We start from the raw sequence: 16,984 nt of genomic DNA, 5'->3' as shown, positions 1-16,984 counted from the left end.
GGGTTCATCCTAAAACATCCAGCTAACTGTCAATAAGCCTGCACTGTCTCTGGTTTGGTTTTAAGGGCTTGTTGCCATGACAACAATTCCAGATGAATTTTAAGCAGCTTTGAAGAACCCAAAAATCCACACTCAGGTCAAATTGTCAATGTTCTAATCTGGATAACCCGATAATCCACATACAAAGAACAGGGCCCAAGTTACATTTGATATTGTGATCTGTTTGTTGACAGATGAAATCTAATCAAATGAGCTTACACCCTGACTGTTTTCAAGTAGAAACATTTGTAGAAATATTTGAATCACCTAAATAATGTTTGCTAATGGTTTGATGAAGTCTGTTCAGTACAGATTGCATATAAACACATATCAGACAGTGAGCTGTCATAAACACCAACGCCTTCCATCCTTTATGGTTACAGAGAACACTTTCAAACCTTTAATGCAAAACAGGGTGAGGAACAGGGCACCATTATCAAGACTTATTTGAGATTTTGCAATGTGTGGATAGTACATAATAAATTGTGTGTTATGGGGATATGCTGAATATGTTATAGATCTGAGACAACACCACAGAACAACAAGCCTTTGAGAGCCATCTTAGAGTCACAGCTGTGTTCACATACAAAAGCCTCAAAAGTAAGTCTCTCACCTTAGGTCTGCATAGGATGAAGTAAACACAGCAGCAGAGACAGAAAAGTTCCCATCACAGGGTTGACATAAGACATTTGTTCTTTTCACAGGAAAAATACTCGTTGGCTTGAAAGTTATGTGATAACATAAACTTGAGTAAAACTCTAAATAATTCACAGTCCTCTGAAACACTTCCATCTTTGCAAAATAAACCTCTTCAAATGACAGTTTGAAATAAACCTGAAATTGTGGATTCTAATACAATTACAATTGTGATGCAACCTGATTAAATTTTAATAGAGCCCAAATCAAATTAATTCCAACCTTTAAATCAAGCTTTAGATTACTAGAGTCAAATAATTTTCCCTTTCAATCACTGGTATCAGAATATCCATACATAACTGCATTTCCTACAATAGATAACTAACAGTTGTGAAAGAATTCCAGCACTGTACTGTGTGATAGAGTTGTCTCACTCTGCACTGCTGGCTGTTAGTGTTAGGCTATGTAATTCCGAGGAGACAGGAAAAAGAGGAATAGAGCTGTCCTTACCGCAGAAACTCCTGGACTGTCCTCACTCCTTGTTTACCATATAAAGACGCTGCAGGGGAGAAAAGTCATGTTATCTGGATGTGGAGGCAAACAGGACAGCTATGGAGCCATAAATGATACAAACTGAGAGGGAAAACATTAGAGGGAGAAAAGAACACTGAAGGAAAAAAGGAAGCAAGAGCACAGGGAAACATTTCCTTGATTTTCTGCTGGTTGAAAGTCAGTACATCCTGTCCAGGTCTGGTGTCAAGGCTCCTAAAGCTATATTAGGCAAGTGTTTCTCTGTCTCTCACCCTCCCTCCCTCTCTGTCTTTTTTCTGTTTGGGTTTTGGCAGTCGCCTCTACCTCCCTCTTCCAGGCTGGGACTCCATTTGAGGCTGGCATGGTGTCAAGTACAAAGTGCTATTTCTCCCTCTGTACTACCATACCTTGTATTTTTTAAGGTACAGACCATTTTTGTCAAACCCTCTGAGAGAGATTTATTAGTTTAAAAGGAAAAGAACAAACAAAAAACAGCTCCTTAGATAATTGCAGTTGCCAGCTGTGTGCTCGTCCACAGGGCTCTGATCTCCTTTAAGTGCCATGTCATTTGCTCTTACATAAGAGAGGACACAAATGCAAAGGTAGGGTGGCAGGGAGAGGCTCTCATTGAACTGTGAAGATAATACAGACCTTTGTGTAAACTGATCCCTAACAGGTTGAATTTGATCTGTTGAATTTACAGAGGAAATGTTGGCTGTGCAAATGCCTTTGAAGAAACTGAGAAACACTTATTATCTTTCCTGTTGAATGTACCCAGTCGATGTAATCAGCAAAGGCTCCTACTTCATTCTTGCTGACTTACTTCATTGACTTGCTTAATTCACAGGTCTACAAACATCACACTGACACTGCTGGTTTCTGTTTGCCAAGCCTTACTCCTATATGCTCAAAAACCCTGTCTCCTACAAAATATGTTTATACTCTACTTATTTGCTTTACCAAATACATTATTTAGGAATATTTTGTTTTTCTCTTATCTGAACTTTGACAACAGACTATACATCCTGTTAGGTTTAGGCTACTAAAACACATGATGAAGGTTAGGGGGAGATGGTGGTTTTGATTGAAAAAGTTTTTCAATCAAAGTTCTTAATTAATACCAGTTAATAGACATGACAAAGGAAATTAAAGGATGGACTAAGGGGATGACATGCAACAAAGGTTTCTGGACGAATTCAAACCAATGGTGCAATTAAATGTTCATTATCTTGAGGTTTCAGCATGCTTAAAATTAAGTACTTTTCACAATATCGTCTGACCACTTCTAAACACAAGTGTTTATACCTGTTCTGAATGTCCACACTTGAAACAGGGCAAAAAGGTCATATCCTCCTCCCTGTTTTAATTGGTTGCACACATGAAAAGTGACACAAGTAGCCTAGTTGTATGGAAGCAAATAAGGGTCATTAATATTTTGAGCTTGTGAAAAAAAATTTGTGCATACAGATATAATTTGCACATGTGTAAAAATGTTTTGTAGCTGTAGAAATATTTTGTGTATATGTAATTAAAATTTGTGCAGGAATATTTCCCACAGTGAGGAAGTCTGAGACATAAACACACAAATTTCCTACTTTTGTGTGTGACAATGAAGTTACATGAGAGAAGGAAACACACATTTCCTACCTGTGTGTGTGACACTGAAGTTACAAGCTACAAATTCCAAGTTACGAGTACAAATTTTGACCATTTTTACAGCTGAATCTGATTGGTCAAATGCAGGGTCAATCTATCCAATCAGAGGGCAGATGGTTCAGTTGCGTTCGTCCCCCTGCACATCCTGAATTTTAAGATGGACAACAGTGTAGGTTCTCCCATGACTCAGGTGGGTTTAATCGTGCTTTAGGGTGCCATAGATAACAATGGTAAACATTAAATGTATTGTTTATTTAGCTTGCAGTTAGTTCACTGTTATGGTAAGGTAATGCAGTTGTCCAAATGTGTATTTTCAAGTTCAGGAAGGCTGCTTTATGCACCCAGAATAGAACAGTAATGTAGCTTTAAGATGTTAGCAAATGTCTGCTAGCGTTACAAAAGTAGCAGCATCAATGCAGGCAAGGAACTTTACAAGCTGAAGGCAAACCAAGAATGGAAACATGTACCATAATTGCACATTGTTAGACATGAACACTGGTCCACTCCATTGTATTTATAATTTTGTGGATTTAGGATAGTCTAGCTCCTGTGAGATTACAGAAGCTCTATTGTAAATTTGAAGATAGCATCAGGTTCATATTGACTTGCTTACTAAGATAAAGTTAGCATTAGCTTTTATCTCAGGTAAGGTTGATGGTAAAAGTAAGCCAGTACATCAGCATTAAATTGATTATATTTTCTGCGACCAGTGGACAAGAGCACAGCAGGTGCTGTGGAAAATGGTGCAGAGGTGTCAGTGATCCTGTCACTAAGGATCCTCAGTGTGTTGGTCAGAAATGGAGGGAAATACTGACAGCTGTGTAGAGGAAATGCTACAACCAACGACTAGAGACAATTCCAACGCTGCTGCATATGGAGGCACATATATTCCAGGAGGGAGTGTTGCACAGAGGATCAGGACTGACACCCAGGTAATAGCTGACCTGCCAGACACAGCGGAGGATAACAGACAGTATTTGCATGGTAGTGTGGAACACTTGGTCTCAGGTCACACACTTGTCATCCCAAATTGCTGTTTTTGGAGAGTCTGATATCCAGAGTGTCACAGAAAGCACAGTTTTATCTGTATAGGGATGTAGCTTCCATTTCAATTTTTCAATTGTAAATAGTTTGAGGTGCTTTATACTGTAAATAGGCTAGTTAGGTAAACATCATTTGCTATGTAATATTTCATGTACTATTGTTTTACAATAAACTGACTACAATGAATTGTATCTGAACAAATACATTACATTTGTGGTGTATACATTTGTTACACCACTGGTCTATTTACTATTTTTACTAGACCCTGACCTTCAATTAGAGTAATGGCATGGACAAATTACTTAAAAGTTAATCAGACATAGGGTCTTTAAGAGGCTTAACAAAATGAATGATTTTTTACAGTTTACAGAATTTATTTGGTGCAAGATAAAATATATACAAAAAGCTGGATTACAAGTCACAATTCAAGCGGCAAGCAGCGATGATTGGGCCCTTGCACACGTCGGGGCGCAGTGCAGTCAAAGGGCTTTTATTGCGCACATGCAGATGTGTTCAGGACCGGGCTCTTATCGAACATTGCACAAAGGAGTTAAATATCATTTCCTGTGTCCACTATGTGATGCTAGAGAACACCCATTAAGTAAACATCATGTTGCTGTATATCAACCGTATACCACACCTTGAAAATTTCAGGTGAATCAGATGATGTTTGTCATATAAGGCTGACTTCCTGTTGTCAGTAGGTGGCGTTATGATTATGACTCAATATTGACATGTAGATGTGTTCAGGACAGGGTTCTTATCAAGCATGAGAAATGTGGTGCAGGTTGGACAATGTACATTCAAGCTACAGCAACTTCCTGCTTTAACGTAGCGCAGGGGCTGCTTCGTTGAAATATTGTGAGGGGCGGTGTCGAGCCATTCTGCCACACCCATGCCTGCCACCTATACAGTATTACAGACTTGAAGAGCTGTCATGTGTGTGCAAAGTTTTGTGAGTTTTCAAACATGTGTAGCCCCTTAAAAACAGCTTCGTATTTTGTGGTGAACAGTATGTTGCCATGGCAACACCTTTTCATGAAAACTCAAAAGCTTCAAAGGTCATCATCATCAAGGTCTTACACCTTGGCTGACCAAATTATATGTGTTTCTGGCTAACCTGCAAGGAGTACTTCACAAAAGAGTAGTGCTTTGTGATCTGTTCATCCTGCTTGGTACAGCTCATAAAAGTACAGAACATATAACTTCCTGTTGCCAGTAGGTGGCGCTATGACTATGACTCAATATGAGCCTGTACTTGCCTTCAGACCAATCAAGCATGGGAAAAGCAAATTTGGAAAAGATCTGATCATGCAGAGTGAAGTTATAACACTTTGCTTGTTCATGGCAAAACATCGCAATTCGCCGTGCCACCAGCAAAGGCGTCCAGTGAAAACTCACCATTTTTAAAAATATGTAATCATCAAAGACTTAAGGCTTTTCTGACCAAATTTCAGATGGATCTGTTCATCCTGCTTGGTACAGCTCATAAAAGTACAGAACATATAACTTCCTGTCGCCAGTAGGTGGCGCTATGGGTATGTCTCAATATTGACACATAGATGTATTCAGGATGGGACCCTCATGAAGCATGAGAAATTTACGGCAGATTGAACAATGTACATTGGAATTATCAGGACTTCCTGTTTTATGGCAAAACATTAAAATTTGCTGCATTGCCATGGCAAGGTCGTTCAGTTATAACTCATGATTTTGATAACTTTTGATCACAAACTGCCCTTTTTTTCTTTTCATCATCATTGTCACATAATGATTTATTGAAATGTCTTTCTCCCCTCATTCTTTTCTATTTATTTATTTATTTACTCATTCATCCACTCTTTTTTTACTACCTACCATCCCTTTGTTTGTTTTTACTATTACTGCTAACACAAATATCATCGATTCAAATATTTTTATGCCCAAACTCACTCCACACAGCTGCTTCCCTGCAACAATCACACATCATGTCCATGCATATCTACAGTTAATCTTTCTGTTTCAATATTCTACATGCTATCAACTTGTATCCACCCCTACCCTCTTATCTATGCCATTCCTGTGTCTTTGTTGTTGTAAACAAAACAAAATTTTACAAAGGGAGAGGGAGGAAGAGAAGAGGGGAAGAAAAAAAAAGTAAAACAATTACACTTAACCTCCTCACTAAAAAACCCAATTTATTCAACTTCATGTTCTCTTCTCTCTCTACTCGCATTATTATTTTTTTATTATTTACTAATTTATTTTTATGAACTTGTTTGTGTAATCATGTATCTATCTTTTATCATATTTTACTCTGTTATGTTTTATTCATCTCTCATCCCGATAACTGAATGATGAGACCACCTCAGACTGGGCCCCTGGGGACTGGGGGAGGTTGAGGTGCTTGAGGGGCTGGATCTGGGACAGCTTGGAGTCAGAGGACCTGATCCCAGCTAAGCCCTTCTCCAAATAGAAAGATGCTCCTCAGACCCAGTTGAACAGATCCCTCCTCTAGGGGTGGGGCTGTTCTAAAGGAGATCTGACCTCCAACAGACCAGCCTGGTGGCGGCCTAAAGCAGGTGAGAGCAAAGAGAACAAGGAAGAGGAGAAAGGGAAAAGAGCTAAAAATTAAGAACCTAAAAAAGGGATAAAACAAGCAAACAAACAAACTTACAAAGAAAATTCTGCCAAATTTCTGCCCTGACCCAGGTGTCCTGAACTGACCTGCCCTGGATCCACACAACCATTTTTCATACAGTGGTCGCATCAACAACACAATTCCTAACAAATAGACTATTGGCTGGAACAGCACATCATTGTCTGCCAGCAATGCTCATTCCTCAGAGTACAAACAATCTTAGATGTGAAGTGTGATCTATGCTGACATGCTGTCAGCATAGATGCTGTCTGTCTCATGCAAATGGCGATGTAGTGTGTTTGATCAGTGCCCACCAGTCCCAGGTTGAGTGCTCCTCTATAGACCCCAGTCACACACATGTCCACTGTCTGGAAGTGATATAAATGTCAGTGAGGATTCCCCCTACTCTGGGGCCTGGCTCCTAGCTGACCTTCAAGATTTCCACCTCCTAAAACCATAACTGCAAAATAATACAAATTTCAGTACCCATTATGTCCCTGAGCTGTCCAAAGCACTGAAATAGGAAGAAATAGGAAAAATCCAGAGGACTGATGGACAGAAACTGATGGAGAGAAATAAAGACTGGGAGACAGATGATCCAATGCTGCTAAAGTTCCAGCCTGACCTTGATATTTGCTCTACTCTCTGTTCATATAAATTTAAATACAGTAACATACATTTACATACCTGGAGTAGAAGTATGAATTTTCATGTGGGAACCCCCTGCTCCCCCATGCCACTCCACCAAAACTCACCACCTCAAAACTTCCTAAATCTGTCACTGGTGAGGAGTGAGGAGACTCTACACCCTCCTCAGTATAAATACACTGGAGATTCTGGCAACTCTCTCTTTCTTTCTTTGTGTGTGTGCTGGTGTTGGAAGATGCACACTTACGGATAAATCATTAGCTTGTTTTCCTAAACAGCAAGTTTGGCAGGGTCTGCCTGTAAAGAATCCCTGCTGAGTATGGCACCTTACAAGTCCAGGATAAGAGGCTGTTTACCTTCTACACCCAGAGCCAGGTCATCATCACTGCTGGGGTTCCTCCTCAGAGGCTCTGCAGGGGACACAGGACACAGCAACATGACCAACCAGAAAATATTATAAGCCATAGCAGCACAACATTTCAGCAGGATGGGTTTATAAAACATATCAGAGGAATATCAGAGGTGACACCAGGGGCTATGAGGAGAATAATACTTCCACCTTTGCATGGTCCATGAGTTTAGAACAGCTTTTCTCTGCTAATGTTACCTTACTGCCAAAATAACCCAGGGACGGACGTGGCACAACACGTCTGAAGCAGCCTGGCTGCAGCAACTGAAGCTGCTACACTGACCATGAAAGCCATGTGCACCACTCTGCCCCGCCTTTGATTTTTAAAATCTGGGGCTGTAATAGTTCAGACTAATTTGTGAGTAAAATTGAGGTGTGATTATTTTTTAGTATTACAATTTGACAATGGAAATACTGAAGGATTACACAAAATCAGTAAGTTTCTCTAAAAAATACAGGGATTGATTGAGTGTGTGTTGACCTATTCATATGTTAAGAAGCTATACTGATTTTAAGTATCTCTCATTAGGTCTACATTTTAACCATGCTATTGGCATGGCTCTAGGGATAGCAATGTCAGTCAGTCCGCCATTAGTCACTAGCCACTGGTCCAGTCTGAAATATCTCAACAATTACTGGATATATTGCCATAAAGTTCTCCACAAACATTCATAGTCCCAGGACCTAGCGCTAGAGCCACTAGCATATCTCTAGAGTCTTCTAAGCTAATAGGTTTTTTTGTTGTATTAATTGGATTGAGTTAATGGTAAAACAAAAGATTATGTGCACAATATTTTGATTATCAAATAATTCAGGCACAGGTTAATAGTAATAATGGGAGAACAAACAGAATTGCTAGACATTTCTGCTAAAGGGTCATCGTGCTCTGGGTTTATCGTTGTGCAGCTGGATGGTAGCTGCCCATGCACCCCTGCTTATATAAATACTGAAAGAGGTTTTCCTCACTGTAATCATTCCCCCTGTTTATACTGGCTATTAAAAGATCCCCTTCAAATGTGCTTTCAATGTAAGTGATGGAGGCCAAAATCCACAGTGTGTCCACACAGTCATTTTGTGCAAAAATGCATTTAAAGTTGATCTGAAGCTTATATGAGGCTTCAGCAGTCTGAGTTAGTCATATCAAGTGGATATATCATATCAATCTGCCACATTTACAGTCTTTTTAGCATCAAATTCCCTCTTTGTGTTTCCTCATACAGTGTTTCCCTGTTGAGCTGGAAGTATAGTAACAAAAAGAGGAACTTTGGCACTAAAAAGACTAAAGTTGAAAAATATCTACTTGATTTGACTCATTTGGATGGCAGAAGCTTAGCATTAGCTTCAGATAAAACTTTTAAGTATATTTTTGCACAGAAGGAGGACTATGAATTTTGTCCCCCATGACTTACATTGTAAGTGCATTTTGAAGGGATCTCTTAATGGTCAGTATGAACAAGAGGAATGATTATGGCAAGAAATAATAATTTCAGTGTTCATTTGGACACCTGACGGTTGTTTTATGACAGACTTGAAAAACTTTGAACCCATCCTTTAAGTCTGCCTATTGTCAAACCCGTAAAACTGTCAGGATGTGTTGCTTTTAAATTTGTATGCTGTGGCTTTACAGACAAGTTATTTGTGTTTGTTAATCTGTGCTACCTACCTTCACTGTAGTCTGGATGACTTTTTATAGTAAAACAGAATTATTTTTGGGAAAGTCTAAAGTTCCATTTAGGCCCCAAACAAACTTGGCACAGCAGATAAAGGTAGTCTTGTCCTGAGTGACAAACAGCAGGGCAGGTCTATGTGAAGGTTGACTTGGGGGGTTGATGTTCCCATAGTTTTCTCAGCCAGCATTTGCATGCTGTTTGAATGGGCTAGCCTCAGAGTTGGCCTCGGGTAGATGTGTAGATGTGTCTCATTATAAACATTTTATATTCTAAAGTCTTATGGAGGAAATGTGAGTGTAAAAACACTCTTAAACCAATAATAATACGTGTAGCAATTGATATGAAGAAAAAAAACTCAGTATGTCAGTATGTTTTGGAAAAGTGCATTAAAAACAGTCTTGATTTTTTAAATATCTATGATTTCCTACACTAAACTACAAGACTATTAACAAGACTGAATGTAGCTATGAATCACATCTGCATTTTCTCTCACTCAGTAATGACTTCTGTGACATAGTACATGCAGCCTAAACATCCATTTTCCACTCCACATTTTAAGCAGGTCGAGCTCTTGACTGGTCACAACTTGACTAGAACTCTTCCTCTTATTCTACTCTACTCCCTAAAATGCTCACTAGACTATAATGAAATGCTCTGAGCCAAACAGACAGCGTACTCACGGTTATGTGTGACTGAATCACACAAGAGAGAAGACAATATAAAGTTGACACAGAACAAATACGACAGACACCCCTCAACAGTTTAAACAGAAAGAGAAGGATTTCCATTGGGCTTACCTACAGCTTCTGTCAGTGGTTCATGCTTTGCATCCCCCCTGCAAACAGGGACAGGTCACATTTCATTAGAAGGAGGGACAGAACACAAGAAACACACGTATGCACACGCACACGCACAAACACACATACAAACACACACACATGCACACACACACACACAGGTGATGTGGGCTACAGATTATAATAGTATCATATTGTGCAATATTATAAGTAAAATAAATAAATATAATATATAATAAATTAAAAATATTAATTCTTTTTACACTAAACTCAGTTTTTATAAGCCTATGATGCGGTTAATACACGTCTTAGCTAAGCATATCATATATTATTTTGAGGATCAGTTGGGCTACTTCAACCATGTCTTCTGGAAATTACATTTCTGTGAGTCTGTGATCCCAACAGATGATAATGTTGGTGTACATGTATCCACCTTTGTTTCTGAGAAAAAATATCTCTGTGACCACTGGTCTGATTGCCATAAAGTCAGATAGGGATATTCATGATCCTCACAGATTAGTGACTCCTGACCTTGCATTTAATGCAACATCAGATCATTTTGATGAGTTTTGACCAAAGTGCCGTTTTGACTACTTATAATGAAAGCTGATGGCCACATTCTATTACATTTTTCACCAATACTCATGGTCTACAGCGGATGACTGCCAATGTTTTGTGGTGAGCTCATTGCCCTTCTTCACCATCAGGCAAAAATTCCATGTACAAATGAAAATTTATATGTAATGATCTTCTATTGCCATTAGATACAGAGACCAGAGCATTATGCTCCCCAGATGATGATTTCATTCTGGACAGTCAGCAGCTTTCCTCTTGTGCAGCCTTGAGGCTTTCCCATATTTCCCATACAAGCCATCTCAGTGCCTTTCATGAATGGATTGCTAAATTACAAATGAATGCATTTTTTAAACATGCCTTAATACTTAAATTAAAAAACACAAAAAAGATGTGTCACGTTTCAGCCTCTCAGAAAGACCACAGAATGGAGCCGAGTAGGCAAAAGTACTTTATGCAAAACAGAGATTAGTGGAACAGGCGCTAGCTCAGAAGCAGGGTGAGACTTTGGACTTCTATAAAGCATCACACACCAGCCAGAGCTATGTCCAGATAAATGCAGAATTTCTGCATAATAAAGTCCTTCAAACAAAATATGTCTCTGCTAATCTAACCAGTTGCCAGGAGATAAGCTTTATTGCCTATCATAACTGAACTGGAAGGTGGGTAGATTCAAATTCTATATCATAATATGTAATATCAAATGTTTAAGAAATAAAAGTCTGTTTGTCTGTTAGCATTTATAAGAGTCTGCATTCCCATCTTGATACTCACTCAGTGATGGTGGTGGTGAGCCATTCCCTGACACTGTCCTGGCTCGTGCTTCCTGTAGTTGACATGATGCAACAGATTATAATGATGCCTGTGAAAAGCAACCATGGATGCCAAATAAACATAGCACAAAAAGTAAGGAAATTTGTATTTGGTAGTTTATTTCTTTGTTGTAACAATGCGTCTTGGCAATAAATCTTATACCGTTGGAAAGCCTGTTTATTTCCCTTTTAAATGGTGCCACATTTGTAAGGAACATGCATTTGTGGGATGAGCAGCAGACTTGAGTATGTGACTTGCACCCATGAAAAATATGCCAAATCTTCTCTGCCAATGCCAAACAGCTTATTCTGCCATTGACTCTTGTTTGGTGTCTGGTGGATTGGATGATTGAAGTTTGAAGAAACAAGACATATTGGCAATTTAACAATTTACTCATTTAACAAACAGGAGCCTCAGTAACGTGTGGAAGAAGCATACACAGCCACAACAGCCTGGCACCTCCTCCTCATGCTGGTCACCAGCCTGGTCACACACTGTTGCGGGATGGCATCCCATTCTTCAACCAGCATTTGTCGATTTGTGGGGTTTATCAGAGACTACCTCCAGAATTTGGGAGTGGAAAGGATGGAATGGCCTGCCAGTAGTCCTGACCTCAACCCCATTGAACACTTGTGGGATCAGCTTGGGCGTGCTGTTCGTGCCAGAGTGACCAACACAACCACGTTGACTGACTTGCGACAAATGCTGGTTACGTTATGTCATGTATTTCCATTTTTAAGACCTTTACTTGTGAAGCAGAATACTAAAGAAGATGTTATGATCTCTCCCTCGCCAATATCATACGATATCAATGGCTTTTGATGTTTAAGCCCCTTTACTGCAAATCAACTATTTTTCCAAAGCATACCATATCATGTTTTTCTACCCTCTAAGCAGCTGTGCAATTCCAATTTTTATACTACAAAGAATCAACTATCATGGTGAATAGTGTTGGGCAATATGATGATATATACCATGAGACAGTATACATTTGCTGTTACCATGATAGCGATTACTTTAACATCTCAAATATCTCTGCAAATCAATGAGCAGGACTGCTTTGTAGTAAAATTATATTTTTTTAAATAATAATAATTTGCATTTGTGCACCTTTATTTATCACGTATTAAATCCACTGGATTATCCAACAAGATTTTTTTCTTTTCCATAAACAATATCTCACTTGATTTTACAGAAAGATACACAGGTATTGCAATGTAAAATGACTGTTACCATGATGGAAGATTTTATCTATATCCTCTAATCCTCATGCTAAACATCATGTCTGGCATCAAAACTGCATTACTGTGCACCAGTAACAGCAGACCTGATGATCACTGATGTTGATTGTCATAGTATATGTTAGTAAATGGAAAAAATAAAAATACTATATCACACTTTGGACAGTGATTGCTATTAACTTTAACTCTGTCAGTAATACGCAATTTTAAGTAAATGGGATTAAATTTGATAAATCACTTTAACATACAGTACATTTTCATAGTTTCCATACCGTGAGCCTGTTGATTCTGAGCTGTGATAGGCTCAGGTAGGTCCATGTGGCTCCAGTGGACCCTGGATGCCACCAGATTGGCCCTCTTGGGAGCAGCTCCTTCAGATGTCATGACAGGAAACTGCAGTGTGAAACCACACAGAGGAACAACAGGTCATTGATTTATAAGCCACAGATGCACAAAAAACTGAAAAGCATACACGGCAATGCACACTGCACTTACCTTTGTAGTGATTGGACTGACCCAGATAATTCCTGCTTTTACATTGTGCTGCTTGGCTGTTCAGCAGCAGCAGCAGTTGGTGTGAAGATAAAACATTGTGTGAGCTGAAATTCCTCCAGAGCAGGAGCTCACAGGCGGAGCAACACAGACAGCAGTTATCATTCAGCTACCGTCCCGCTTGGTAAACATGTCAGAGCAAAGGAGGGACATACAAATGACTCGGTCAGACTTCTCAGCCCTACAAGGAAATATTGCTTCCTGGCTGTGTTGTTAATGCCTTCCACTGCTTCCTGCTCCTCTTTTATCAGTTTCTGCCCGACTGTGGTTAGAGAAGGATACACTTTTCAGGAAATGTCGTCACGTTCCTGGCACTGTGCTTTTAAATATATTATTCAGTCTTAAACTGTCATTTATAAGCAAGAGAGAATGATCAAGAAAGTGATTATCTAACAGTCTCTCTACTTAAGATACTGTTAGTACTTCCTCATGCCATCTGATAGCTTCTAAAGCTTTATTTCAAAAGACTGTATGTTATAAATAGAGGGTGAACTAAGCTTAACTGTATTTTTAAAAGGAATGACTGTTGCTCTTGTCAGTGTTTTGTACTGAAATATTGATTATTTTCATAACACAGTGTCTGTCTAGTCTCCTGTCGCAAAAACAGCCTTTCTGTCCACTGCAGCAGGAGCATTTGCTCTGTGTGCATATGTATATCTTCATGCAAATTTTGTGGTTTTATGATGTTAAACCCGGTTTGACACACATTTACTCTACCAGCCCTCAGCTTACCCAGCCTATCCACCACTTTGCTGCCATTATTATTATTTTTATATATCTTTTCCTGACAGAAACTGTACTTTCTATGTATTTGAAGAGGCACTGAACATTGCTGATTACCAGAGTGGGGCACATAATCAGAGGCCTGGAGCAGAAGTGGGTTTCTAGGCCATAAACCTCTTGATAAACTTAATAAACAACCCCTTAAGGTTTGTAATGGCAAAAACACAAATAATCAAACTTCAATTTTGAAAGGGAATAGAGAGAATGTGCAGAAAGCTGGGCAAAAACTGAATGTATTAAACCCAATTTTAACCCTGAATTGGTCACCCCTGACTAGTAACTAGTTTATAACTAGACCAAATTACTGCCAGATATATGTCATTTGACTTGCAGTTTGGGGTCACGACACATGATTACTTACTAAATGATCAACACTTGAGTTCTCGGATGATTGGTTGGATTTCTGGCACGTGAGAAGTTTTGGTCACCTATCTTGCAGTTTTATAATTCAGTCAAATATACATTTGACCTCCACAGAAGGCAAAACAATAATGTTTTGTATTTTTGCTTGAAAATGACTTTAACAGTTAATTGATTTTCTGTAAAACGACTAATTGATTAAAGAAGTAATCATTGTAGTGTATATAGAAGCAGCTGCACAGAGTAGGGGTTAAGGGACATTGCATGGCAACTCACTGACAGTGATGAAAGTGGTGAATCAACAGTTTAAATTTAATTTAAACTAAAAATTGAATTGAATTGAATATAAATTAATTTGATTTAACTTAATCAAATTCAATAAATCTAGCTTTGATCATTACATTAATTGACTTCAATTTTAATTCAACTTGATTTAATTTAATTACTTTGATCATTTAATTTAATAATTTGATTTGACTTACTAATTTAAGTTGCTAATTAAATTTAATGTAGTTTAATAATGCAGTGTATTTTGCATTATCTGCTTTAATCATTAAATTTGATCAAAATCATTTAATTTTATTTAATTTTAGCATTTAATCATTTAATTTAATTTGTTTTAATAATTTAATTGAGTTTAATTTCTGCTACACTACCATCCAGTAGGTGGTTGTATTTCATCTCTAAGATGGTTTGTCAACCATCAATAATACCCAAGAAGATTAGGTCATCTGTCAGTAAAGGAACCCTCTGTATTGCAAAGTTTCCTTTTCTCAAGTGATCATTGCTGCTGCACTAAGAATATATCAAATAAATGTATATTATAAAAACACAGGGTTCTGAGCCAAGTCACTGGGCCGATCTTATTGTGATTGCTGCTGGCTCACATCCTGATTAAGTAGGTTTAGGTCCATACCCAACAAAGTTGGTGAGGGAGAAGGATTTGAGGGGGGAAATGGGATAAATGACTATCGCAAGAGCATGAATGCTGTCTATGTTAGAAACATAGAAAACATCCTCCTTTATCTTGCATATACAGGAAGGACGACATCAAAATTAAAGCAGATCCAGGACCATATCATACCATGTTAAAAAAACAGAACATAGGGCACTTCAATTTTACATTCATCTGAAATCAAGTGACCCCCAGACATAATTATAAAGCGTTAATCTGCCAAGAGCTGAGGTGTCCTGCAAATCCAGCTGCTCCAAACACTCTGCTCCAACACAAACAATCTCATCTAAATACACTGTCAACACAAAGAAAACATACAGTGCATGTCACAGAAAGACAGCAGTCAGTTAAAAAAACAAACTTTGCAGCAGCAGACTAAGACCAACATATAAAAGATGAAAGACTTTGTACAGGCCATGGTGCAGATTTTCACATTTAGAGCCATATTTACTCACAGAATGAGAGTATAGTGTCATCCTGATCTGTAGACAAAATGCTGGTTTGCCAATAAACTAGACATATTGTACAATTGCTATGTTGTCTCTGTTAAATTAATCATCTTTGAAATCATTATTTTGAAAGAACATGAAGCTGCCAAAGAGAAAAGGAATATTTAAAATAAAGCCAGTATCTGAACAGTTAGTCATACGCTCCACCAGATGTAGTATAAGATTTTTACCACTAGATGTCTCTCAGAGACTAAATTTGGAGGTATTGCCAGTTATAGTTCTCTAGTGCTCAGGTGCAGCTGCTGCCCGCTGTTTTATAACACTGCCAATGCAAATGTTTGCATGTTTTGCGAACTGTGAAGAGAACGAGAAATCAATTAAAGTCACCACCTTTTTCCCAATAAAATAAAGAATATATATAAAAAAAATGAAGAGAAATCTGTTAGCTCACTCATTGTGTGAAAATATACAGAGGTAGAAAATCTTTGACCTCATAATCAGTATCACATGTAAAAAGACACACCTTTTGGTCATGTAGTGTTTGATTTAAAAACTAGGACCAGAGGGAGTGTGTGAATGCACAGTGAGAAACAGTCATACTGGAGAATGTGAGCTTCTGTGTAGTGCAGTAGTTCAGTGTCACAGTACAGTAGTATGATCTTCTTCAGTCAAAGGCAGCATTTGTTTTCAGATGTTGAAGGAAAGTACACAGACAAGTCTCTTGTCCACTGTTCAATCACACTTAGGCCACTGTACCTGTTATGACATCACTGGTTGGATTTGTCACAAAAACCTTTTCTATGAAAGCATTTGCTTTCATACAGGAAGATATTTCCTTATTTGGTATTTTGATAATGGTAGTGGGGAGCGCTGTCTCACATGTCGCTCCAAAGCTGTTCACTTGGGTTGAGCTCTGGTGACTGTGAAGATCATAGCATATGATACACATCATTTTCATACTCATCAAATCATTCAGTGACACAAAATGAGACTGACATCAGAAATCAGAATGAGAAAGACCTGCTTCCAAAAGCACAACATACTTACACGGTGGCAGAGGAGGACAATCAACAAACAACCCATGATCTATTTAGAATACACTGTACAGTCCAAGGTTAGTGCCGCTCAAAAGTTCTTCATAAAGGAAGACTGTTAAACATAACTCAGTGAAGTTTGCTCACACTTATGAACTATGCCTCCAAACTCAG

At 38.5% G+C, this 16,984-nt stretch overlaps 1 protein-coding gene across 4 annotated transcripts in view; it reads right to left on the bottom strand.

Annotated features, from left to right (window-relative positions):
- Positions 1–13,340, bottom strand: part of itprid1 (ITPR interacting domain containing 1) — a 47,515-nt gene extending 34,175 nt beyond the window's left edge. Inside the window, exons 1-6 of one of the 4 annotated variants that reach the window (XM_067577975.1) lie at positions 13,173–13,340; positions 12,950–13,070; positions 11,398–11,449; positions 10,051–10,088; positions 7,531–7,584; positions 1,186–1,234 (exon numbers count right to left, since the gene is read on the bottom strand). In XM_067577975.1, the coding sequence (XP_067434076.1) occupies positions 1,186–1,234; positions 7,531–7,584; positions 10,051–10,088; positions 11,398–11,449; positions 12,950–13,061 (305 nt within the window). In that variant the 5' untranslated portion in view covers positions 13,062–13,070; positions 13,173–13,340. Of the gene's footprint in view, positions 1–1,185; positions 1,235–7,213; positions 7,321–7,530; positions 7,585–10,050; positions 10,089–11,397; positions 11,450–12,949; positions 13,071–13,172 lie in introns of those variants that run through there. The other 3 variants (XM_067577976.1, XM_067577974.1, XM_067577977.1) reach the window with 3 other exon arrangements.
- Between the last annotated feature and the right edge of the window lie 3,644 nt (positions 13,341–16,984).

The sequence above is a fragment of the Thunnus thynnus genome, chromosome 21, assembly GCF_963924715.1.
Source record: "Thunnus thynnus chromosome 21, fThuThy2.1, whole genome shotgun sequence".
Classification (NCBI taxonomy): domain Eukaryota; kingdom Metazoa; phylum Chordata; class Actinopteri; order Scombriformes; family Scombridae; genus Thunnus; species Thunnus thynnus.
This window is presented reverse-complemented; position numbering and strand designations above follow the sequence as displayed.